Source organism: Cololabis saira, chromosome 21 (assembly GCF_033807715.1).
Source record: "Cololabis saira isolate AMF1-May2022 chromosome 21, fColSai1.1, whole genome shotgun sequence".
NCBI classification, from domain to species: Eukaryota; Metazoa; Chordata; class Actinopteri; order Beloniformes; family Belonidae; genus Cololabis; species Cololabis saira.
Window position 1 is genome coordinate 34,107,158 of NC_084607.1, and position 27,731 is coordinate 34,134,888.

Below are 27,731 nucleotides of genomic sequence, written 5' to 3' on the forward strand. Positions count from 1 at the left end.
CAACTGGTACCACTGGCCGATTGGTTATGGGCTGAAGTCAGGGCCGCCCCAAGGGGCCTCGCGCCCCAAGGGGCCTTGTGCTATGGGCGTTTTTTTTTGTTTTTAAAAAAAAAAAAAAAAAATTCCGTTTTTTTTTCGTTTTTTCCCTTATAAATATTAACAGTCACGTTCCATTACAGACCTAAATGTGTACTAGTCTGTGCATATCAATAAATATATGTGCAATGATGCGCGTGTCTGTTGTTCAGTACAACTGCGTCAGACCAAGCGCAGACACAAGCTGCTCTGATCCAGACGGGTGGAGTTGGAACAAACTGTCACACAATGTCGAGAGAACGAGACAGAATCAGGAAATTTCCATCAGGGGATGAAAAAAGGAAAAAAAACTAAAGAAAATGGAAGAGTTTAATGCCTCTCTGAAAGGCTCGTTTGATAAATTTGTTACAAAAATCACCGATCCAACCGGGTCTCAAGCAGCCATGGGGCCCCGCGTCGAGGCAAGCCAAATGATGATGAGGCAGGGGAAGGTATCCAGTATTTTGCTAATTGGAGAGTTAAAATTGCGCATATAGACACCCGATCCGACCCGAAAAACCCAAAAAATTTCGCGAGGGCCCCCCCAGCCGTTCCACACAGGGCCTCGCAAATCTCCCAGGCAGCTCTGGCTGGAGTAGTCACAACATTAGAGCGCGTGGCTTATTATTGATATTGTTATTTATACTATTTGAAGAATGATGAGTTCATATTCAATATCTTATATATTCTATAAAACTAAATTAGCAACTCCAAATTTAAGTTGCTTTTTTGACAGGGACAGTGGTGTTTGGATTCGTGATTGTCACAAAATTTTAATAATGCTGTGATTATTAGTGGGTGGGTGAAATAATACATCAATCTTTTTGGAGAAATGTTTACCTACAGTGATGCCATCGCAGCAAAGACTTTCTGTATATATACATATATTGGAAGAACCCACTGTTTAGGCAATTCATGGTCATTAGTTAGTAAAAACAGAGGCAGCGCTGCATTCCCCCTGTTTAAAATGGTCAAATATGATGATATCAGCCTGAAAATCACAGGACTTATCTGTGGTGGTGAAAGAAGTCAGCAGTATGAATTTGAAAGATGTGTGAGCATCCCTTCATGATAAACAGAGGGGGAACGCATTCTGACAGCAGTATTTCACGCTGTCAGAATGCGTTCCCCCTGTTTAAAATGGGTTAATATATCATTGTAGATATCTGAAATGTTCTTTTTGACTAGGAAGAATTGAATTACAGATATCTGCAACACATATCCAGTCTAGCTATTAAATGTTAAAACGGCTTGCCATACAAGTTTGCTGGTCTACTCAGAAACAGTACTAAGTACATCTATAACGGGACTGGGGGGGGATGGTGTAGGTTTAGGTTTATTAGACAAGAACATACACACCAACAAGACAGTGTACAAGCGGTGTCACAAGAACGTTTGTTTTCATTCATAGGCTTCATTTTCTTTCCATCAATAGCTGGTGGGCCGGTCTAGGCTCAAAATGCCCGGGCCGATTTTTTGTCCCAGTCCAGCCCTGATGGGATTCAAATTCAAAAGTATTTTTATTCATGTAATGACAAAACCTCTGAATAAACATTTCCATTTGGAGATTAATAACTTTATTCTCATTAATGTATTGAATGCAACACAATACATTTAACGGTCAAGGAATGAACAATAATAATAACTTAGGCTCATCAGTAGTAGTAACAATGAACATATCATTTTAAATGAACATGAAAAACCTTAAATTGGCTTCAAATCAGACAAACCGTTTACTTTTATGTTTGCATAATTTCCACAGTTCAACTGTAGATAAACTCAACTTGTATTTCTTATGACAGTTTTCTTTTATTGCACCTGAAAAGTTTTTTTTGGGGGGGGGGGGTCTGGCACTTGTGGACTTTATTTAAAGTATGCGGACAGGAAATTGGTATAATAAGAGTCGGGAAGACGCACAGGAAAGAGCAACAGGCCAGGGGCCTCGTGTACAAAACGTGTGACGCACAAAAAACGTGCCTACGGCACTTTCTACGCTCACGGTCGGATGTTCAGAAAGTGATTTGAACGTGGAAAGTTGCGGTCCTTCACGTACAAATAATTTCTGGCTGGCGCACTTTTGGGAGGTTTTGTCCGTTGGCAGGGGCTGAGCATATGGGCTCAAAAGTATTTTGTATCTGTAAAAAAACTTTGTACTTGTAGAAATATTTTGTGCGTGTGCAAAAAATATTTGTACTTGTAAAAATATTTTGTGCGTGTGAAAAAAATATTTGTACTTGTAGAAATATTTTGTGCGTGTGCAAAAAATATTTGTACTTGCAAAAAATATTTGTACTTGTAGAAATATTTTGTGCGTGTGAAAAAAATATTTGCACTTGCGAAACATATTTGTACTTCTTGATACAAAGCTACAAACTTTTTACAAAGCTACAAACTTTTTTTTACAAAAGCTACAAACTTTTTTTCAAAAGCTACAAACTTTTTTTACAACTACGAGTTATGGCACTGTTTTGACGTGCCAAAACTAAGAGCCAATCAGCGATCTTTGGCACGGGTTTCAAAGCGTTTCTGGAGAGCCAATCAGCACATTGCATCGCCTACTGACGTCGCCGCCATATTGGATGTTCAAGACTGGGCTGCAAACTAATACAAGTAAATGGACTTATTTTCATAAAGCACCTTTCTACAAAGAAATGTATGTTTTACGTCTCATTTATTCATTCACACACGCACTAATATACTTGGGAAACAGTTAGGCACCAAATATAATATACCGTATTTTCACGACCATAAGGCGCACATTTTTTTTTTTTTTTTTAAAATGTCCCGGGCGCCTTAAGAAACGGTGCGCCGTGTCTATTACCTGAATTACGGTAATGTAAGGCCGCCCACCATGAGAACGGTAAAGGGGGCGGGTGAAGCCCCCGTGAGTTGCGACGTGAATGAGACTCCACTGAGCTGTTTAATGTGAAACAGATGATGAAGACTTTTAAGGATTTGCTTGATGTGTAAAGTGAAATAAAATACAATCAAACTAAGTTTTGCTCCGCTCTATTTAAATAAGCACACTTGTTCTGCAGCGCGCGTGTGTTTTGCATGTCGGGAACCGAGCATGCACCTGCCGTGGGTTTGCGGGGTCCGATCGCCGCATCCCCACGGCAGATCCGGCTGAAATGCCGGTGGTCTTTCCCCGGGAGCCCCTACTACCAGTCCATGTGGGTTCCTCCGGTCCCGGCCGGTCAGAACCGTCCACATTCCCCGGTTAAAGCCGCGGTGATCCGCGCTGCTGCAGCCCGACTTCCTGGTTCCCAAAGCGGTCCGATCGACCTGGTTCCCGGCCGCTTTAAGAGCAGAGATTTCTGGGGTATGTCTCAGGTCAGATCAGCTTCACACTCCGAGATTTGCAGCCAAATCTGTCGGTTACAAACCCGGTACCGGATCTCGACATGCGCATGTGTGTATTCGCGGTGGGAAACACACACATACTTATTTATGTGGTGCTTGCCTGGCGCAGCTGATGGACAGAAACTGTATGGGGATTTTTAAAAGAAAAACTTTGCATAAGACGTTTCCAGCCGGAGTCATTATAAGGACGAATGAAAAGGGGTGGCTGGATGAAGGGGTGATGATGATCAAGTGGCTGAGACAGGTCTGGAAATTCGGACTGGCGCAGCTGAATCAGTGGAGCCGAGCTCCTGTCGGATACAAACCCCAGTACCGGCTCCCCGACAGCGCGTGTGTGTGAGCGGGACCCGCGCGGGGGGGGGGGGCGGACCGGGACCGGGACCCGGGAACCCGGTCCAGCGCGCGGGGGGGGCGGAGCGGGACCCGTGACCCGTGACCAGCGCGGTCGGGATCCGCAGCACAACGGGGTATGAAAAGTGTATTTAGTCTTGTGCTTGCCTGCCACGCTGATGGACAGAAACTGCCGGCTATGGTGATTTTTAAAAGAAAAGCGTTGCCTAAACAGACTTTTCCAGCCAGAGTGAAATGAAAAGGGCTGGTGGCTGAGACAGGTTTATGTGCGGCGCCCCGGTGGTTTTTTAAAATTCTTTAATGCAGAAACAGAATATGAACCTTTTGAAGGGTTTGATTGATGTGAAAAGTGAAATAAAATATCAAACTAAGTTTTGCTTCTGCTCTATTTTTAGCGCGTGTGTGTTTTGCAGCGTGCGTGTGTGTGCAGCTCCGTCTCCGTAGACGGCGTCTTTTGGGTCGGTGCGCCGTATGTGTGTTTTAAAACCAAAAATGACACACAAAACTGAGGGTGCGCCTTTCCACACAGTGCGCCATATGGTCGTGAAAATACGGTACTTCATTTTCTCAGACGGCAAAAATAAGAACTTTATTGATCCCACATAGGAGTAATTCATGTTATATCAGCTATAGAGAACAAGGTAGTGTCGAAAAACAATATATATCCCCCCTCACAAAGATAGACATATTTTTTTTATCAACAAAACAAATAAAAAAAAATTCAAATTACAAAATAACATATTTGAGCCATTTTTCAGACAATAAAATAACAATAACAATAAAATGTAATGTAACGTGTAAAAATGTAAAATATGCTTTGTTAATGAGAGAATATGTTTCTCTATTTTTCTTATTTTTGTGACAACAATGCTGGGAACGGCCAATGAGCCGGCAGCATGGTGGTTTATAAGAATCTTTTTGCCCAGAAGAAAAAAGAGTGACAACAACGACCCATAACTGTGTTCTTCTCTTGAAAAAAACACACCTGCACCACGGGCTTTAGAAGAAAAAGACTCTACAGAGCGAGTCAGAAGAGCAGTTTCTCCCGGTGATGGAGTCTGGGACCTGGACCGGTCTCTCCTCCCGGTGATGGAGGCCGGGACCTGGACCGGTCTCTCCTCCCGGTGATGGAGGCCGGGACCTAGACCGGTCTCTCCTCCCGGTGATGGAGGCCGGGACCTAGACCGGTCTCTCCTCCCGGTGATGGAGGCCGGCACCTAGACCGGTCTCTCCTCCCCGGTGACGGAGGCCGGGACCTCGACTGGTCTCTCCTCTGGTAACGGAGGCCGGGACCTGGACCGGTCTCTCCTTCCGGTGATGTAGTCTGAGACCTAGACCGGTCTCTCCTCCTGGCGATGGAGGCCGGGACCTAGACCGGTCTCTCCTCCTGCAGCTGCACAACTCCAAGTTACAGCAACTTTGTTCTTTATTTCTCACGTTTGCACCTCGATAATCCCGTTGGCACAACTTGTCTTTATTTCTGCAGCAGAGGAATCAGATCGTGATGCTTCATGTTTTAAATATAAGTTTATGTTGTTCACATAGTTTTACTTATGAGAGAGGTGATCGCGGACATCCACAATGTGTAAGACTCAATAAACGTGTACATTGGGCTTAATCCATCAGTAGATAATATAATACGTCTGACCCAAAATGGAGGGATAAAGGAGTCTGGGTTTTTAAAGACATCATAGGAAGAAGTGGGCTTCGTGAATTCCATGACTTAGATAGGTCTTACAACCTACCAGGTACTTTTTACTTTTATTTACAGTTACGTGCAGCAATGCGCGCTCAAGGTGTTCCGTGGGGCACTGAGTTGGAAAACCATCCTCTCCATGCTCTTTTTGACACTAAAGGCAAAAACAATGGTATTGTTTCTGATTTATATAAATTCATAACCAAGGCGTCATACAAACCTCTATTTCTTAATAGACTCTGGAAGACGGATATTAGTACTCCCTCAGATCTAGATTGGCAAACTATATGGTCAAATGTATCTTTGTCTTCCAGAAATCCTGATCATCAAATGATACACTACAAATTTATTCATAGATCTTACTTAACTCCTCGGAGACTACAACAAATGAAATTCAGAGATAATCCATACTGTGATTTTTGTCCAGACAATACCATTGCTACTTTCTATCATATGGTTTGGCAGTGTCCGGAGGTAAATAGTTTCTGGAATAATGTTTCGTGTATCATGTCTAACTTAACTGGAAAGGCCATTCCTCACTCACAAGCTTTGCTTTTACTTAATGACACCTCATCTCTAAAACTAACTATAAACAACAAGCGTTTATTGTTGGCTGGTGTTACAGCCAGAAGCCAAGAATGATAGCCTGTCGCTGGAAACCACCACATGCACTGTCGGTGAGGGAATGGCTTTATTGCTTACCGGGATATTGCACAGCTTGAGCTTTCTACAGCTCGTCTACATCATGCCAAATCACCAAATATCAATTGCTGGTCAAATCTATTAGAGAAAATTTCTGAGAGGTTATGAATGTTTGTGGTCCAACTCGTCCATGGTTTACATGATCTTTGTCTGTTTGGTTTTATGTTTAGAATGGCTTATTTAGTGAATGGGAATGTCATGGGATTCCTGGATGGCAAGGGGAGGGGGTTGGGAGTGGTGTACGTGCTTTGTGTTTTGTTGCTGCTGTTTTGTGCTTCTTTTTTTTTTTTTTTTATTTATTTATTTATTTTTTTTTTTTTTGGCTCTCTGCATTTGGATTCATTATTTGGGGGGGTGTGGGGGTGGAGTGGGTTGGTGGGAGTGGGAGGGTGTGGGAAGGAAGGGGGAAGAAGCATCTGAGCAGGTGGTGTTTTGTTGTATTTTTTTTTTCTCTCCCTGGACTGTGGGGACGCTTCTCTATATATATAAATGAAAAATAAATAAAAAGTTGATCACAAAAAAAAAATATAATACGTCTGACAATAAAGCGGAGCCGTTTTTCGTCCCACCAAGTTAGTTCTGGTGTCGGTTCTTAAAATACAAACAAGAAAAGGAGAGTGTAATGATGCACTAACGCTGCCCATAAACATTCACAAACCCTTACGATCATAATAAACCCACAATTCTTCACGGAACGCAACACAAAGCAAAGGACAACAATACCCATTGTAGTGACTATCTTTAGACTTAAAGGTATAGTCTGTAATTGTATTCAAAAACATTTATTGTTATACTGGGTGAAATGGTCCTTCCATCCTGAGAGTAGCCAGTGAATAATGTGTTCAGAAAAAGGAAAGAAAAAAATCCGACCTCTCTGACAGCTTTAATCCTGTAAAAACTCTGACCAATCTGTTATTTGCGCCCCGAATGGCACGGATTGGTCAGAGGACCAGAGGCTTGGCAAGGGGGAAAGAACCAATCAGATGCCTTCATTTGAAGTCCCGCCCACGCCCCCCTCCTTCCCATGCGCACACTCGTCACGTTATGTCTGCTTCCAGCCTGCACTTTGCTTCCAGCCTGCCTCCAGCCCCGTGTCCGCTTCCCACGGGTCCTCCTCGGGTCCTCCTCTTCAGAGTGTCCCAGTGTAACCCGCCCCCCCCGCTCCTCCAGACCGACTGGCAACCGCAGCCTGACATCGGAGGGCCCCCGCCGCTCCCGGCTTCACGTCCAATGTAACGGCTCGCCCTGCTAAAAAGGCTAAAAAAAGAAAGCCAAAGTGCGATTCTGCGGCGCAAGTTGTCCACTACTGGGGTCTGCCACGGACGGTGGCTGCGGTGCTGCGGTGCCCTGGAGGCTCTGGAGGCACGGCTACGCGGCGACGCGCACCATTCTGCGTTGGTGTAAAGCCGAGGACACACCAACCCAACGTCGCCCGCTGTCGGCCGACTGCTGTGTCGCCTCGTGTTGCCTGTGTCGGGCTGGGTCGGGCTCAAAATGAAGTACTTGGACACACCGCAAAGACGACACCCAACGGCCAACTAACCTTCTGCGCAGTCTGCGTTTCAATTTGCTGCGATGTTTTCGGAGAAGAGCCGCCGGTCCGTGGTGCAGCAGCAGCTCACGTACAGACGTGATCGCCAGGTCAACCTGCCGTCGTCCCGGGGAGAAACCTGCAGCTCTGTGGAGAATTACCGCTGGCTGAAATAAATCATTTAGGAAGATAAATGTTGGTTTAATAGTTGTAGTTGTAGCTACGCCTGTTAAGAAATTTGCTCCGAGATTTCTGCCTGCCTGCCGGCTCGGGAGCTGATTTATGGTTCCGCGTTAAATCGACGCAGGTCTGAACAGCCAATCACAGAGTGAGCTGTTTGACCAATGGCCGACGCCGATTCGACATGTCGAATTGGCTGAAAAGCTGCCGACGGGCGGCCGACCTGTGGCGACGTGCGGGACACACCGGGAAAACTAGGCCGACAGACGCGCACCGACGCTCATCGACGGCCCGACAGTCGACAGTCGGCTTGGTGTGTCAGGGCCTTAAAGCAGAACCATAAATCAGCCTTACGGCGATCCCTATGCCGTAGGCTCTGCGTTGGTGTAACGCGGAACCATAAATCAGCTTTCAGTGTGTGCTCTGTGCTGTTCTGAACTTCTCTGCTGTGCTCATTTTGCTGGGACGTCGGGTCCCTCCGCCAAGACACAACTTTTGCGGTATGCGTTCTTTGTTGTGTCTAAAAATAATACGCAGTGCCCACCCAATCAGAAACGGTACAGATATTCTGTGATATTTTTTTATATTTATAAAAAAATTAAATTATAAAAAAATAAAGGATCCCCATAACTTTGATTGGGTGGGCAGGACGCACGTTTGGGTGGGCGCAGACCACCCCTCCCCCCCCTAAAACCGGCCTCGCTTACAGGTGAATGAGACATGGGGTAGATTTGTTGAAAATGTGCTGTCCAAAATGTCCTGGAAAACTCGACTCCTGCAAATGCGCGTTCCCCAAAGTTTGTGGGGGCGTGGATTTTTAGTGACTCCTCCGCTCCCCCGCGCTGGTCCCGCGTCCCGGTCCGCTCCCCCGCGCTGGTCCCGGGTCCTCCTCCGCTCCCCCGCGCTGGTCCCGGGTCCTCCTCCGCTCCCCCGCGCTGGTCCCGCTCACACACACGCGCGCATGTCGGGGATCCGGTACCGGGGTTTGTATCCGACAGGAGCTCCGCTAATTCAGCTGCGCCAGTCCGAATTTCCAGACCTGTCTCAGCCAGTGTGTGTGTGTGTGTGTGTGTGTGTGTGTGTGTGTGTGTGTGTGTGTGTGTGTGTGTGTGTGTGTGTGTGTGTGTGTGTGTGTGTGTGTGTGTGTGTGTGTGTGTGTGTGTGTGTGTGTCGCGCGTGTCGCGCGTGTCGCGCGTGTCGCGCGTGTCGCGCGTGTCGCGCGTGTCGCGCGTGTCGCGCGTGTCGCGCGTGTCGCGCCGCGAAACGCACACACGCGCATGTTGGGGATCCGGTACCGGGTTTGTAACCGACAGATTTCGCTGAAAATCTCAGAGGGTGAAGCTGATCCGACCTGGGACGGAGTCCAGAAATCCCTGCTCCCAAAGCGGCCGGGAACCAGGGGTGGACTGGCCATCGGGCATACCGGGCATTGCCCGGTGGGCCGATGGTGATTTTGGGCCGGGCCAAAAAAAAAATTTATTTTTTTTTTTTTTTGGCCCGGGCAGCCCCATCGCCCCATTTGGTTTTGTTTTTTACCTGACAACAACTGGTACCACTGGCCGATTGGTTATGATGAGTTAGATTGGTTATGGGCTGGAGTCAGGGCCGCCGCAAGGGGTGTGCGAACCGTGCGACCGCTAGGGGCCTCGCGCTACGGGCCGTTTTTTTTTTTTTTTTTTTTTTTTCTCGTTTTTTTTTCTTCGTTTTTTCCCTTATAAATATCAACAGTCACGTTCCATTACAGACCTAAATGTGTACTAGTCTGTGCATATCAATAAATATATGTGCAATGATCCGCGTGTCTGTTGTTCAACACAACTGACCAAGCGCAGACACAAGCTGCTCTGATCCAGACGGGTGGAGTTGGAACAAACTGTCACACAATGTCGAGAGAACGAGACAGAATCAGGAAATGTCCATCAGGGGATGAAAAAAGAAAAAAAACTAAAGAAAATGGAAGAGTTTAATGCCTCTCTGAAAGGCTCGTTTGATAAATTTGTTACAAAAATCACCGATCCGACCGGGTCTCAAGCAGCCGTGGGGCCCCGCGTCGAGGCAAGCCAAATGATGATGAGGCAGGGTAAGGTGTCGAGTATTTTGCTAATTGAAGAGTTAAAATTGCGCATATAGACACCCGATCCGACCCAAAAAAACGAAAAAAAATTTGCGCGCGTGAGCGTAGCGAGCGCGCGAGGGCCCCCCCCCGGCCATTCCTCACAGGGCCTCGCAAGTCTCCCAGGCAGCTCTGGCTGGAGTAGTCACAACATTAGAGCGCGTGGCTTATTATTGATATTATTTATATTATTTGAAGAATGATGAGTTCATATTCAATATCTTATATATTCTATAAAACTAAATTACCAACTCCAAATTTAAGTTGCTTTTTTGACAGGGACAGTGGTGTTTGGATTCCTGATTGTCAATAAATTTTAATAATGCTGTGATTAATAGAGGGTGGGTGAAATAATACATCAATCTTTTTGGAGAAATGTTTACCTACAGTGATGCCATCGCAGCAAAGACTTTGTGTATTTATACATATATTGGAAGAACCCACTGTTTAGGCAATTCATGGTCATTAGTTAGTAAAAACAGAGGCAGCGCTGCATTCCCCCTGTTTAAAATGGTCAAATATGATGATATCAGCCTGAAAGTCACAGGACTTATCTGTGGTGGTGAAAGAAGTCAGCAGTATGAATTTGAAAGATGTGTGAGCATCCCTTCATGATAAACAGAGGGGGAACGCATTCTGACAGCAGTATTTCACGCTGTCGGAATGCGTTCCCCCTGTTTAAAATGGGTTAATATATCATTGTAGATATCTGAAATGTTCTTTTTGACTAGGAAGAATTGAATTACAGATATCTGCAACACATATCCAGTCTAGCTATTAAATGTTAAAACGGCTTGCCATACATTGCTGGTCTACACAGAAACAGTACTAAGTACATCTATAACGGGACTGGGGGGGATGGTGTAGGTTTAGGTTTATTAGACAAGAACATACACACCAACAAGACAGTGTACAAGCGGTGTCACAAGAACGTTTGTTTTCATTCATAGGCTTCATTTTCTTTCCATCAATACATGGTGGGCCGGTCTAGGCTCAAAATGCCCAGGCCGATTTTTTTGTCCCAGCCCTGCCGGGAACCAGGATAATTCGATCGGATCCCGCTTTGGGAACCAGGAAGTCGGGCTGGAGCAGCGCGCATCACCGCAGCTTCAACCGGGGAATGTGACCGGTTCCGACCGGCCGGGACCGGAGGAACCCACATGGACTGGTAGCAGGGGCTCCCGGGGAAAGACCACCGGCATTTCAGCCTGATCTGCCCCGGGGATGCGGCGATCGGACCCCGCAACCCCACGGCAGGTGCATCCTCGGTTCCCGACATGCAAAACACACACGCGCTGCAGAACACACACACAAGGGAGCAAAACTTAGTTTGATTGTATTTTATTTCACTTTACACATCAAGCAAATCCTTAAAAGTCTTCATCGTCTGTTTCCGCATTAAACAGCTCTGTGGATGGTCTCATTCACGTCCGCAACTCACGGGGGCTTCACCCGCCCCCTTCTCTTTTTAGCGTTCTCATGGTGGCCGGCCTTACATTACCATAATTCAGGTAATAGACACGGCGCACCGTTTCATAAGGCGCCCGGCACATTTAAAAAAAATAATAATAATAATTTATGTGCGCCTTATGGTCGCGAAAATACGGTACCAAAGCAGCTGCCAAACACTCCTAAACAAGGTAGCCTAAGATGTGGGTTGTGCAGAACTGCGGCAGTAAATCCCTTCTAAAGAGTGGAGCTCCGACGAGGAGCTCCACTCTTTAGAAGGGATTTCATATGGATCCAAACCGTTAATAATCATTATTTTCTCCATATACTGCTTCCTGGCTTCTTTGTTTAAGGTATCCCGGTAAATTCCAGTTCCTTTCCAGCAGTTTAACATCTTTTTTTTTTGTGTTCCGTCTGTTCACTTGGTGAAACAGAAAAGTCCGTCCCGTCTTCATTCACTATCAAAACAAATGCACGCGACGGGACAGGATCTTTCCGGCAGTACCCGCTGATGCTCATGGGAAACGTAATGTTCTTTCTGGTAAAGCACTACCGCTTTCGTCCAAAGGAGCCGCCAAACTCAACAAAAGCTGAAAGTTACGTTGTGCTGCTTTAAGTATTAATCACTAAAGTATAAAATAATAACTCTCAAAATTTAAACTGAAATATATTCCCTCTGTGTAAACAACAAGGCATATTATGCAGTAAAAGAAATACATAAAAAATGCATGGCGCTTACACCCATAATGCAATGCAGCTTAAATCGGAAGAAATGCCCCCAAATAAATTATTTTTTCCAGGCCTCAACTTCTGACAGGAGGTTTTTTTTTTTTTTTTTTTTATTATCTTTGCAAGTTCCTTGTGAAAATGAACAGATAATTATCCTCATTATCATATTCAAATATATCTATTGAGAGAGGAGACAGGGCGGAGTGTTATGCTCCTGCGTGTGTGCTCAAATCCACGGTGATTGTGATGTTCAAAGAAACGTGTGGATTTGGGCGTACGCGCAGTTTTGAACATCAGAATTTTTTTTGCATACGCAAGAATTCCAGGCACGGATTCACATTGAAATCCATGCACTCTTTGTACATGAGGCCCCAGGATTTCAACCCTTCGCTCCCTGCATGAGGGCAATAGCCTTGTAAATGGGGCCTGATTGTTTACACATTGAGTACGGCAACAGAACGCTAAAACACTGTGTTGCTCCACCGTCACTTGTTTATTTAATGACTCACAAAAAACACAGTCCCGCACTTCCTCCTGCTACGGAAGCCCCACAGGCCCAAACTACAGAAACCGTTAAGGCAAAATAATTCTCAGTAGTATTATTTAAGTATTGATCAATAAAGTATAAAATAATAGCTTTCAAAATTTAAACTGAAATATATTCCCTCTGTGTGAAACAACAAGGCATATTATGCAATAAAAGAGTTAAATTATAAGCTATACATGGCACTTACACATATTAAGGTAGTTTTGTAAAGATGGTCATACTACAAGTAAGGGATAATTCCAGACGAGGTGTACATTAACATAAATATATGGACGACACAGGGGCGTGAACCATCTAACGCGAAGCAGAGGACGGTTTGCCTCCGCGAAGTCCATATATTTATGTTAATGTACACCTCAAAGGGCATTATCCCGCTCATACCATGGTCACTTACCAAAGAAAATTAATATTGAATCAGTTATTCATGCTTTAATGTGTTTTCAGTTGAAATCATTAGTTTTATAACAAGCCACAGCTGAGCGAAGTTACAAAGTTTTTTAACAAACCACAACTCAGTTTCCCTGGTAACACCTGAGGGTCTGAGTAATACCTGGAAAAATCACTACCGTCCTATAAGGTCCTTATGCAAAGAACACAGTGTTGACTTCTCCAGTAACTAGGACGGACCTGAGGTACGACTTAGCAACGGGAGATATTCTAGTCCGCTCAGCTCCGCTCGGATATTTTCTTTTCTCTCCTCTTCTGCATACCAGTCTTCAAAATTGTTAAATTCACAAAATAAGTTTAAAAGAAATTACAAAATCACTCATGTCGCCGTCCTGAGGTAGCCAGCTCTTCTTCTCTCAATCTCTGTTGCCGTGGTTACCACCTGGCAGTTGATCCAGCGCAATGATATTAAAGATATCAGGGAATTTGACCGAACTTGTTTTCTTTTTTTTTGTAACTTATTTTTTATTCAAATTTTCTTTCAACAATTACAGTGTCAGGGTAAATCAAACATGCATAGTTAAGCACTCATCCTTATATCAGTGTCCTTGTTCAGTAACAATGGTGGTGTCCTCTTCTCGTCTTCTGTAATCAGTCCATTTTTCACATTTATCCTCGAATTGTGCCTCTTGTAGTCTCAGTTTATGTGTAATTTTCTCCATTAAAAAAAATCTCTTCCACAGTGCACATCCACTGCTCCTCAGTCGGAGGGTCCACTTTGTACCACATTCTGGTAATTGTTTTTTTACTAGCTGACAGCAATACTTTGACAAGGTACTCATCTTCTTTCTGTATCGTATCTTGTGTTAAGTTCCCCAAGTAAAGTAGCTTACATGATTTTGGTATCTCATACCCTATTATCTTTTGTAAACCCCTCCATATTTTGTCCCAGTATCCCTTCAACTTTTGACAGGACCAGAATATATGTGTATGATCAGCATCCATGTGGCCACATGCTCTCCAGCATGGCTGCTGAGTAGACACCACCCCTTTCCTAATCTTTGGGGTAATAAAAAATCTGACCATATTCTTCCAATTAAACTCTCTCCAGATCCTGGAGCTAGTGGACGTGCACTGTGTTTTACAGATATTAAACCACTCTTCCTCTGTTATTTGTTCTTCCAATTCCTTTTCCCATTTTTCTTTGATATAAAAGGAAGAATACTTTCTACATGACATCAAACTTTTATAAAGGGCTGAGATTACTCTGCATTTTTTACCTTCATAAGCTCTCTGAAATACCTCAACAACCTCACTTTCAGTGTCAGTTTTTATCTCTTTCTCATAATAATCCTTTATTTGCAGGTAGCGATATCGTTCATGTTCGTCTAGTCCAAATCTATCCTTCAACTTCTCAAAACTCTGCAGCTTACCCCGTTCAACCATTGTACATATTGCTGTGATCCCTCTACTTGCCCATTGTTTGAACCCTTTATCATTTGTCCCAGGTATAAACCTATCATCAAATGCGAACCAACTCAATTTCTTTATCTCTTTCTCCAGTTTATACCTTTCAACGACGGTATTCCATATTTCAATTGTATTTTTAGTTATTACATTCAAATGGTTACCTATTTTTCCCAATAGGCCTTTATATGCTATCAAGTTTCGTACTTCAACGCCCGCCTGTTCTATCTCAATACTTTTCGACCGAACTTGTTTTCTAGGTGTAGATTATCACTTTTAATGTACACCTGCCAGCCAATCAGAATCAATTATTCACACAGACCGTGGTATAATTGGTGTTAATCTATCTCAGGGGTAGGCAACCCTGGTCCTCCAGTGCCACTGTCCTACATGTCTTAGATGCTACCCTGCTTCAGCACACCGTGATAAAAGTACCTGTGTCATTAACAGAATTGTGCAGCCCTGGATGACAAGCTGATGACGATGATTAGTTAGAATCAGGTGTGTTAAAGCAGGGTAGCATCTAAGACATGCAGGACAGTGGCACTCGAGGACCAGGGTTGCCTACCCCTGATCTATCTAATGTAACTACTGTGGCTGACATTTATTGTTGTTTCTGTGTTGCTGTTTCTGTTGCAATTTCACTAAAGTACTTCAACTATAGATACCTAAATTATCCTTATTGCGTCGGGGTCTTTATTGGAGTGTGTTTAGCTCGCTGTATACACTGTGTACCACACACACAAGGTCAGGGCAGAAGAAGTGCTGACTAAGGACATTTTGAGTTTGTACAGAATGCATTAAACACACCATCAGTCATCTCAAGGAATTTATATAAACAAGTTATGATTTTGTTCTGAGGGTGGGTAACTTTAGCCCTTCACACTTTTGTTTTGACATATTGAGATGTTTTATCTTAATGTTTCTGGCTGTCAAGAGCCATTGATAACAGAACATGCTTAACATAGCACTCAGACATAAAACTCTTCATTGTTTCACTGCGAACATGACAGACAGCACTTGACTTGAACTGAAAAAGGATTTGTCCGGTCAGCCAACAACAGGACCTAAGTCTTTTTCTCTTTCCTTACAGAAACATAAAGTCAAAGAGAGAACCACAAGTTACTGCTGTGATAGGAGGGATAAAGTCCTCACCACTTCACCAGGTCTGAAGGTCCGAAAGAGGATTCACACTGAAGAGAAGCTGTACAGCTGTGAACAGTGTGGGAAAGCTTTTACCACATCAACTATTTTAAAGATTCATCAGCGTATCCACACTGGAGAAAAGCCGTACAAATGTGATCAGTGTGGGGCAGCTTTTACCCAACAAGGTGATCTAAGGAGTCATCAGCGTATTCACACTGGAGAAAAGCCGTACAAATGTGATCAGTGTGGGGCAGCTTTTACCCAACAATATTGTCTAAAGAATCATCAGCGTATTCACACTGGAGAGAAGCCTTACAGCTGTGATCAGTGTGGGGCAGCTTTTACCAAACAAGATAATCTAAGGAATCATCAGCGTATTCACACTGGGGATAAACCTTACAGATGTGATCAGTGTGGGGCAGCTTTTACCCGACAATATAGTCTAAGGGGTCATCAGCGTATTCACACTGGATTTAAGCCCTACAGATGTGATCAGTGTGAGGCAGCTTTTACCCTACTAGGTAATCTAAGGCGTCATCAGCGTATTCACACTGGATAAAAAATTGTCTGTTATCAGTGTGGGGCAACTTTTACTCAGAGAGCTCAGTTAAAGGTACCAATTTAGACATGAAATCCAGAGTTTTGTTTTCAGTTTCAACTGAAAAATGTTTTTATCTTACCGTATTTTCACGACCATAAGGCGCATATTCTTCTTTTATAGCCTTTTTTTTTTTTTTTTTCCAAAATGTGTGGCGCGCCCAATGTGTGTCGTTATTGTAAGGCGGACGTAGTTGAGGCCACCATGAGAACAGTAAAGGGAGAAGTATGGGCGCGTGATTTGCGGATGTACCTGAAGCCACCATGAGAACGACCAGGTGATTTCATGAATCACCATCGCTGTTGATCTGTGACTCTATGTTACATGCCCATCTCACAGCCGATGTGGAAAAAGAAGTGAAACAAATGAACGCTGCGCTTGCTGTTATTCTGGGAGGTGTCAGGACTCAGCCCGTCGGGCTTCATCCGCAGCCTGATCGCGCTGAGACCAGGATAACTGTTAGAGAGTATGGTTACTGTTATATATATATATTTTTTAATAAATAACAGTAACCATACTCTCTAGCGTAGCCAGGACACACGAGCTGTTGGCAGTCCCTCTTTTTAACTCCCATAAACAAATTAATTAATGCGCAGCAGCTGAGTGTTCAGAGCGTCAGAGCGTGCCCAGCTCGTGCCCGTCGCCGAGCGCGCAGCTCTGAGCTGTTCTCCTGGTCTCAACGCGATCGGGCTGCGGATGAAGCCCGGCGGGCTGAGTCCTGACAGGAGGTCTGACAAGGGAACTCCAACCGCTGGACGTTGGTGTGAAGCGGCCGTTCAAAGTGAGGCTGCGAGCGGCATGGGAGCGATGGATCAGCGATGGAAACCAGTTTCACAAAGAGTGGAAGGCAGCGCCGGGCAAGTTACGCCACAGTCTGCGGATGGATTGTAGATGCGTGGGCTAACGTGTTTGCTGGGACTGTTGTTCGAGCTTTCGCAAAAGCCGGCATCATTTCCGAGGGGCCGCACGGCACGGAAAGTGACTCTGACAGAGAGGAAAGTGGAACTGGCATATTTGATTTAGCGCAGCTGTTTCATTCAGAAACGGAGGATGAGGACTTCGATGGGTTTGATTAATGCAATAATGATTGTAATAAAGACTTAAATAAAGCACAATCAAACTCAGTTTTGCTCCTGCTCTATTTTTAAATACGCACACTTGTATGCTTGTGTGTGTGTGTGTGTGTGTGTGTGTGTGTGTGTGTGTGTGTGTGTGTGTGTGTGTGTGTGTGTGTGTGTGTGTGTGTGTGTGTGTGTGTGTGTGTGTGTGTGTGTGTGTGTGTGTGTGTGTGTGTGTGTGTGTGTGTGTGTGTGTGTGTGTGTGTGTGTGTGTGTGTGTTGTTGTAAGGCGGCGCGCCATATATGTGTGTAGACGGCGCCTTTTCGTACGGTGCGGCGTATTTGTGTGTTAAATACAGTAATGGCACACATAACTGATACTGCGCCTTTTTTATACGGAGTGCCGTATGGTCGTGAAAATACGGTAAATTTGACTTTTCACCAGTTTATGTTTCATTGTTATGCGTCTAGAAAGACATTTAAATAAGTTCTTTGTTTGCCTGCTGGATTTCAGTTTCCTGCTCACTGCAAACTCACAACAAGACGGTTAGAATATTAGAAAAGAGACACAGTAGTGCGTTTTTCATGTGGTTTTTATCACCATATGTACTATGGGGCGGCAGCAGCTCAGGTGGTAGAGCAGGTCGTCCAAAGATCAGAAGGTCGGCGGTTCGAATCACGCTCCGTCCCAGTTGCTGTCGTAGTGTCCTTGGGCGAGACACCTTACCCACCTTGCCTCGTGTGAATGTGTATGAATGTTGGTGGTGGTCGGAGGGGCCGTTTGGCGCGATATGGCAGCCACGCTTCCGTCAGTCTGCCCCAGGGCAGCTGTGGCTACAAATGTAGCTACCACCGGGGAGAATCTGTGTGAATGAATAATGATCGCTCTGGGTGCCTTGAAGGGCGCTATATAAATCCAAGTCATTATTATCATTATTATTCGTGCTGGATTTAAATTAGCTCTGGACCTGCAATAATTCTAAAATGACACCATGACATCTGTATTTTGTTCAGCTGATTCACACTAGATAAGTGAAGTCTGTGTTGTACTGCCCTCATTCTGTTGAACAATTCCCTTTATTTAACACTACATTTCAATATTGAGTCAAAAGCAACTGAGCAGACACTAAAGCATTAGATTTCAGTGACTACCACGTCACATTCTGAAAAGGGACCAAATTAAGAAAAAAGCGTTATTGGCATACAGTATGTTTTAAGTTGTTATGCTAACGGTAAACTTAATGGTACCGTCCTTTGTTAGACCCGCGTGGCGCCGCTAATAATGATTATGACTTGGATTTATATAGCGCCCTTCTAGGCACCCAGAGCGCTTTTACAGAGATCATTATTCATTCATACACATTCTCCCCGGTGGTAGCTACGTTTGTAGCCACAGCTGCCCTGGGGCAGACTGACGGAAGCGTGGCTGCCATATCGTGCCAAACGGCCCCTCCGACCACCACCAAACATTCATACACATTCACACGGGGCAGGGTGGGTAAGGTGTCTTGCCAAGGACACTACGACAGCTTCACCAGTTATTCGGGGTTTAAACACCGTGTCCGCTATTTCTCTTTTGTTCCACGTGGCGTAGCGCTGTTTTGAGACACACACACACACACACACACACACACACACACACACACACACACACACACACACACACACACACAGATGATCGGAAGATTTGCATCACATGATTTATTGTTTTTCTCCTTTATGTAGTTAACGTTTTATTGTTCTTTTTCTTCATAGTTAGTGTTTTGTGTTTTTCTATGTAGTGAGCCATCGGAATTTATCCAAGGTGTCGTTTTTTTCACCTGCTTGACACCTAATGTAAATAAATTCTGATTGATTTAAATGAGAGAAGTTGTTTGTGTTTGTTTTGCACGTATTTTATTACAAATGCTGGTTTGCCGGAGTTAGTGCCGAACTCGTAGCTGCCTTTACTATTATTCTGGTAGAATAATTCATACTTTGAGACTGATTTCTGCTGTTAAGTTATCATTTTCCTGATTAAATCAGGTGGTGCCCCGTTTTGATTAAGTAATTTTGATCATTAAATTTGATAAATAATCAACTTTATTAATTATTAATAATTGTTGAAGGACAATTATTAATAAATCTTGATAACTGAAACAGCGCGCCCTCCTGTTGCACAACACTTACCATTTTTCCTGATTACATCAAGCGGTGCCCTGTTTTGATTAAGTCATTTTGATGATTCAATTTGATAAATAATGTACTTTATTCATTATTAAGGACTGTCGTCCGATAGTCATTAACTCTTGGATAACTGAACTAGTACCCACTGTGTGGCACAAAACAACTTAAGGCAAGTTTATTTGTACAGCACATTTTAGCATCAAAGCAGTTCAAGGTGCTTTACAGAATAAAAATATTGAAAAAATAGTGTCAGAATAAAGGAAAGACTTAAACTAGAGTTACAATTTAGGACCAAAATGAACATTGTTTAAAGATAAATGAAGTATAGTTTACAAAGGCGGTTGTAAACAAATTCGTTTTTACCATTGATTTAAAGGAATTTAGGATTTCAGCGTTCTTGCAGTTTTCTCTTCCCGTAGTCGTGGGGGCCCCGCCCGCGGGTCCTTCAGCCTTTCATATGTAACATCTGTTTTTGACAAATGTTTCTCTGTTATTTCACTTGTAACGTTTAGTTCATGACTGTTTGGACTGTGACGGATACTTATTTCTGCTGGTGTAAATTGCCAAATTGGAATTTAAATGAGGCAGTAAAGATTTAACATTGAAGTTTAAAAACAAATATAGAAACAGGATTTTCACAAGGTAAAAGGAGGAAGGGGTTTAGCGGCTTTTAGGGGCCTGCAGATCTTTTGGGTGAATGGGTAGTTTTGTTTATATTTATGTTCAGAAATGGGCAGCTAATTGTGTGTGTGTGTGTGTGTGTGTGTGTGTGTGTGTGTGTGTGTGTGTGTGTGTGTGTGTGTGTGTGTGTGTGTGTGTGTGTGTGTGTGTGTGTGTGTGTGTGTGTGTGTGTGTGTGTGTGTGTGAGTAGATATATACATAGATATAGAGCAGATGTAGTTAATAGAGATAGTATAGTGTAAATAAGTATATTTATATAAATATTTATAAGGGCATGTGTGTACAAATATATATATATAGAAATATTCAACTATGTGTATGTATGTATAGGTATCTGTGAGTATAATTACAGTATATAATAATAATAATAATAATACTGTTATTTAGCAGTGGGAGTACAGAGTGTGAGTATTTATAAATACGGGTTAAACGATTAGTGGGTAGGATTAAATAAGTTTACACTTCTAATTCTTTTTGCACATGTAAATTAAGATATCAAGTGTTAAAGTATGAAATTCTTTGTTTTGTTGTTTTGTTTTCTTATCTTCTCTTGAATAGTTTTTTACATGTACAAAATAAATCAAATCAAAATCAAAATTTACCAACGTTTTAGCTCTAATTCAAGTTCTACTATGGAGGGTGTGGCGACATCTAGTGGTAGAAACTGAAAACAGCAGCCAGCCCTTACTAGAGCGCATGAGACATGCCGTCTGTTCCTGGACAGTCATGTCTGAACTACAGTCAGAGCTGCAGCCACGACTAACAACATCACTGGAATATTGTCTGTATCTGATTTTGTTTGCGTCAGAGGTTTTCTTTTGCTTCAGTGTCATCACATATTAAATCTTTACTGTGGTTGATATAAACACACCTTTTAGTGGTAAATCCTGGGTCTGCGTGGTGACAATGCGGATGGCTGGATCCCAATGAGCAGCTTCCACTTGAGCTGGATCTGTCTGCCCTGGACGTCTCCCAACAAAATTTCTACAATTAAAGTACACAAACAAGGATTTAGAACACAATGCACATTGTGGATAAATTCTCAAATAAATTGTGAATAGACAATAAATCTGATGAGGGGGTGGTAAGTACAGCCAGTGCATTATGTCACAGTGTTTGATTTCCCTACAGACGGCAATGAGTAAGAAAACACTGCAACAAAGTAGTGTTGGGTTAAAGGGGCCTCTTTGTCGGGCTGTTACCTTGTTGAGCCGAGCAGCGGCTTCAGCTAAGATGCTTGTGAAGATCCTGTCAGGATCGTGATGCAGTGTGGAGAAGGTCATGCAGGTGTGCACAGCATTTCTTAAAGTCACAGTTAAACACTTCAACTAATAAGTGTTCTCAAGAGATGCCTCAAAGAGTTGTTTGAATTTTTGTTGTGGTGGATAGAAGTGGGCAGCGAAAGAGGTGTTAAGTCTTTCCACCGTTTTGGGAGATTTATTCAGAAACACAAAGCACAGATGCTTCCAACATCAGCAAACAGAATCCCAGAATCCCTTTTCTGCTTCATTGCTTCATCTAGAGTTCTCACACCTCATCTACTTTTTCTGCGATATTTCTTGTAATTTGTCAGCAAAGCAGGAGGTCAGGGCTCATTTCTGCTTGCCCACCAGCTGCGCTCACATTTCTCACAATGTCAGTCAGCAGGGCTGAATCTTTCTTTGGTTCCTCATTAACACAAGCTTCTTTCAATATGTGCTTTCCTCTGTGGGATTCACTTGGTCTGTAAAAAGGGACTCTTTAACGCCCCAGTCTGGAGAAATGTGGAGGAAACGTCATCGTCACACATAAATCTGTTGCCTGTGACATCCAGGCATCAGTTGCTAATGCTGGTCACTCTGTATTTTTATAGCTGTTTCTTAACATCATATTTTATTTTGTTGTACAACTCTGGTAAACAAATGCTGTTGTTTTGGTATCTCCTACCTTTGCTCCAACATCTTTATCTTGTCCCGATAGAGAAGCTATTGGCCTTTGCTGAGTTGAGGCCAAGATGAGGCTGGAACCTTTTCTTTCTACTTTAGCATTTTCTGTTTCCTTACTTGTGCTAGCTGAAGCTTCCAAAGCCTCCTCATGTCCCGTGCAGTGTTAGTCATGCCGGCTCAGGGAGTGATGAAATTTGTAGTTTCATCAAAATACTTTGTAGCAGTTCTCCAGACCATTGAAAAGGACACAGTTTTGTCCAGTTTTCCATTCATGTTGAAAAATCCAAATGGCTTCAGAGGGTCAAATTAAAGGTTAGTGCTGCTCTGTGGTATGAAGTATGTAGAATGTAGTGGTTTTCCTGTCCAGAACGGCAGGCTGTGCTCCACAGTCAGCTGATGGGATGTGGATGCAGATATACAACGTCTGCTGCAAACACTGAACTACATGAACTTTGTCAAGCTGAAAAGTCTGATCTGTCCAGTCTTATACACATCAGATAGATAGATAGATAGATAGATAGATAGATTTTTTTTGTTGTTTTTTTGAAAGAGAAAGAAAAAGTAGTTTAAAAAAGGAAAGATATCAACATTTGTCCCAGTTTTAAGGAATAAAATGTCTTTAGGAGGGTCAACCCTCCCTAACCCGCTCTCTGACAATGATCCATCCAGCTATGCTTACTACTGCTCACATTCACTACAAGATACATCAGTTGAAATAATTGGATTCATTGATCAATTCAAGAAAACCATCGATTTACTTTGTCAAATTGTTTAAAGTATCAAAAAGAAGGATTATTTCAGTAGTAAAACTCGTACATGAACTGCAGTAAATAACAGCTGGATAGAATATTGTCAGCAGACCCTCCTAAAGCTCTGTATTTTTTTTAACTTTTAAGTTAAGTTTTAACATTACTAAAGACAAAGTTTGTTTTTTTTTTTTTTTGAAAGAGAAAGAAAAAGTAGTTTAAAAAGTAAAGACATCAAACGTGGTGTTCGATGTCGTATGTATGTATGTATGTATGTATGTATGTATGTATGTATGTATGTATGTATGTATGTATGTATGTATGTATGTATGTATGTATGTATGTATGTATGTATGTATGTATGTATGTATGTATGTATGTATGTATGTATGGATTTTATATAGTAGGAGGTATATATTAATTTTTTTTGCTCAAAAAAGGAAAATAGAGCTGGAAAAAAGCAAAGCACATCTACAATCTAACAAGTTATTAAAGAATATTTTTTAACTCTGTAAGATAGAAATTATGTACATACCTAAACCAACTTATCAATGGTAGAAGTTTTTTTTTTAGTTTTTTTTTTTTTTTAGAAAGAGCAGAAGAAAGGAAAGTTTTCCATTCCACCAAATAAAGAAGAAAAGACTGAACAACAAATGGAAGACTTACAGGCTTTAGCGTGTGTGTGTGCATGAGTGTGTGTTGGTGTGTTCAGGTGGACAGCTCACATCTCCCGCATGTACGGAGAGTCAGTAATCCACTGCAATGTTGCTGCCCTCATCTCCTCAACCACAGAAGATGGCATATCACGAAGGTTGTGAAAGACTAGAAGCGAGGACGGATCGGGGTGATGAGGAACCTTCAGGGACAAAGAGGGAAAAAGAGAACACTTCATCCACGCCGTTCACACTGATGCACTATGATAAGATACACGTGTGTGCAATCAATCAAACAGATGCAGTTTGTGACCAACAGAAGGGCGTGGAGCAGGTGCAAGCTAACATTTACACATCCAGATAGAGAACCCACCAGCACAGGTCCGGTCTGTGTCCCAGACGTGGACGGCTGAGGGTCGTCATCACTCTCGTACACTCTGCTTTCTGAAAGCTCTTGTGAGTCCGTCGAGCTGCTCTCCTCATCCCAGAGTCTCTGGAACAGACACAAATTACAACATCTGATTTAGTTCAGACTGGTTCTCTATCAGAGGTAAATCAAACTGGGATATATTGTTTCTGCTTAACAGGAGAGCATAAAGCAGGTGAAAGGTAACATTTAAACATCCAGATAGAGACGTCACCTCCACAGGTGTGGTCTGTGTACCAGAGGTGGACGGCTGGGGGTCGTCATCACTCTCATAGACTCTGCTGTCTGGAGGCTCCTCTGAGTCTGGAGTTGAGCTGCTCTCCTCATCCACTCTCTACAACAAACACCAACAAAGGCACAGATTCAAAGATCTGATTCACTTCCTTCATTTAGGGTTTTTTCAGGTTTTTCTTCAGGTTTTTTCAAGTTTTTTTCATGTTTTTTCAAGTTTTTTCAGGTTTTTTCAGGTTTTTTTCAAGTTTTTTCAGGTTTTTTTCCAGGTTTTTTCAAGCTTTTTCGTTTTTTTTTCAGGTTTTTTCAGGTTTTTTCAGGTTTTTTCAAGTTTTTTTCAGGTTTTTTCAGTTTTTTTTCAGGTTTTTTTCAGGTTTTTATCAGGTTTTTTCATGTTTTTTCAGGTTTTTTTCAGGTTTTTTCAAGTTTTTTTCAAGTTTTTTCAGGTTTTTTCAGGTTTTTTCAGGTTTCTTTCAAGTTTTTTCAGGTTTTTTTCAAGTTTTTTCAGTTTTTTTCAGGTTTTTTTCAGGTTTTTTTCAGGTTTATTTCAGTTTTTTTCACTTTTTTTCACGTTTTTTCACGTTTTTTCAAGTTTTTTTCAGGTTTTTTCAGGTTTTTTCAGGTTTCTTTCAAGTTTTTTCAGGTTTTTTCAGGTTTTTTTCAAGTTTTTTCAGGTTTTTTTCAGGTTTTTTTCAGTTTTTTTTTCAGTTTTTTTCAGTTTTTTTCACGTTTTTTCAGGTTTTTTCAAGTTTTTCTCAGGTTTTTTTCAGGTTTTTTCAAGTTTTTTCAGGTTTTTTTCAGGTTTTTTTCAGGTTTTTTTCAAGTTTTTTCATGTTTTTTCAAGTTTTTTCAGGTTTTTTCAGGTTTTTTTCAAGTTTTTTCAGGTTTTTTTCAGGCACACACACACACACACACGCACGCACGCGTTCTGTGCTCTGTCCTCTACAATGTGTGAATTAAATCAAACCGGGAATGTTTTGTTTCTGCCCAACAGGAGAATGTGAAGCTGCTGAAAACCAGCACCTGCACCTACAAATGGAGCACTCACCTCCACCAGTCCGGCCTGTGGAGCAGAGGTGGACGGCTGGGAGTCTTCAACACTCTGAAAAGCAAAGCCAAAACCCAGTGGCACCGCCACCGAGTCAATATCGGTACGTGACGTCTGATGCGGGTCGTAAAAGTAGAAATGCAGCTCTGGCAGATCCACATCAGGGTCAGCGGTAGCCTTAAGAAACAAAGAGGGGAAAAGACAGAATAACAGAATGGTTCAGCTACACCATTAGACCCATACACTAAACACAATACGCGTGTGAGAGCCGTCACATTGATGCAATGTTTTGGACTAAAAGAAGAGCATGAAGCTGTTGAAAACTACCATTTTCACACAAAGATGGAGCATTCCCCTCCAACTAAATGACTTTGCTGCACTCCTATCGCATCTGTCTACTATGGAGGATTTTTTGTGCCAAAATTAAATAAATAAATACATCATTAATTAATTAAAATGGGAATGAAATATATCATTAATTAATTAAATGTGTCATTTAAATACACCGAATTTACTTTCCTAAAGAAAGTAAATTCACACACACACACCGAATTTACTTTCCTAAAGAGGAGCAGGATGTTTTAGCTAAGACCTATTACACTTTCTTTCAAATCTGGTCCGCAGCTGACATGTACGTATGACCTCTTGTATCAAGTGAAGATGAAGTCAACAACTGGAGGAGGAGGTTTGGATTGGAGGTTCTTGTCATTTGAATTTGACTGACTTTTACCTTCAGTCTGTAGGTGACGGGTGAATCTGCACAGTGGAAGTTTCAGGCTGAGGTTTGTATCTGGTCCTGTGGAGGACTGAGGATATGTCATGTCACATGACCCTGTCAGAGTCCAGTAAGACCAAAGGACATGATGACATCACGGAACATGATGACATCACAGCAGCTGACCTCATAATAGAGTAAGTTCCATTTTCATTCACAGCATCACTGGTCACACATCAGTCTGGGCACAGAGATCCCTGCAAGACAAACTAAAAAACTAGTTGAACTACACAGTTGACAGGTTTCTCTTACAAGCACTGAAGAAACAAGATCATATAGTTTGAAACAAAGTCTTGAAACATCTCAATAATGTAATCAGAGGCTCTGGAGATCATTTAAGCCAGGCAGACACTGTGCGATTGTCGGCTCGTTTTGAGCCGATTTTCCAGTCGTGCAACTTTATTTTGATCAGGCCGGATTTCGACCCAATCGTTAGTCGTTCCTCGTGCAGTGTACGTGGGGTAACGACGACAGATTAACACCTCACAACAAGCTCCCGATCACAAATCGTGTGCTGGCAAGAAAATCAAGCGAGTTTGAAATCCTGGTCGCTCCTCGTGAAGGAATCACAGTTGAAGCAGCTACGACCCGATTTGACTCATCCTTTCACAGAGAGCATGCACAATCTCTGATGTCACGTCAAAAACTATTATTTGTAGTTTAAGTGTTGCAAATTCACATTACAAATCATGTTTTAATAGCCGAAAAAAAGACCGCATTTCCCACGTACGGTGCGGGTCGCCGCGTACCCTACGTCGTAGGCTCTGTGTTGGTGTAACGCGGAACCATAAATCAGCCTTCAGTGTGTGCGCTGTCTGCTGTTCGGAACACTTCTCTTTTTTCTCTTCCGAGACACAATTTTTGCGGTATGCGTTCTTTGTTGTGGCTAAAAATTATGCGCAGTGCCCACCCAATCAGAAACGGTACAGATATTTTGGGATTTTTTAAATATATATATATATATATAAATAATTATAAAAAAATAAAGGATCCCCATAACCTTTGATCGGGTGGACAGGACGCACGTTTGGGTGGGCACAGCCCACCCCTGCCCCAAAACCGGCCTCGAGTTCCAGTACACAGAGGTCCGACTGGAGGATTATGATCGTATAGTGTGAGCAGACGGGTCGCATCAGAGCATCGGGTCGTACAGTGTGACAACATAAATCGTGGGCTCTGAACTTTTGAACTCAGTGATCTAGTCGTGCAGTGTGAGATGGGGCTGAATCAAACGATTTAAAATATCGCACAGTGTATGCCCAGCTTTAGAGGTGTTGTTGTCAAGGTTCATGCATCCACAATAAGAGTTTGCACAAATTTCACCAGCATGGGAGGGTCAATTGCAGTCCTGACAGCCGCAGAAATGTTTTGTTTCCAAATGGGAAGACTGGCTGCGCACATTTACGCACGTGTCTAAGCAGATATTTGATCAATAAACCCTTTAAGAAAGACCATTTAAATATTAAAATATTGAGTTTTGTTTACATCAGAGTAAGTGAGGACATGTTTAACTTTTTTTTATTTTTTATTTCACTTTTATTTAACCAGATAAGACCCATTGATATCAAGACCTCTTTTGCAAGGGTGACCTGGCCAAAGATGGCAGCAGCACACGTCCACAAATAACACACAAATAACAGCAATCACAAAATAAACATTAAAATGAGAGTGCAAACTGTTTTCAAAC

At 42.7% G+C, this 27,731-nt stretch overlaps 2 protein-coding genes across 2 annotated transcripts in view; both read left to right on the forward strand.

Annotated features, from left to right (window-relative positions):
• The window catches only part of LOC133422209 (zinc finger protein 239-like), a 55,497-nt gene extending 38,055 nt beyond the window's left edge, over nt 1–17,442 (forward strand). The window contains exon 4 of the mRNA XM_061712152.1: nt 15,684–17,442. Coding sequence (XP_061568136.1) covers nt 15,684–16,295 — 612 coding nt within the window. The 3' untranslated portion in view covers nt 16,296–17,442. The remainder of the gene's footprint in view (nt 1–15,683) is intronic.
• LOC133421592 (zinc finger protein 665-like) overlaps nt 1–27,731 on the forward strand; it is a 72,333-nt gene that overhangs the window by 809 nt on the left and 43,793 nt on the right. The gene's annotated exons all lie outside the window — the stretch shown is intronic.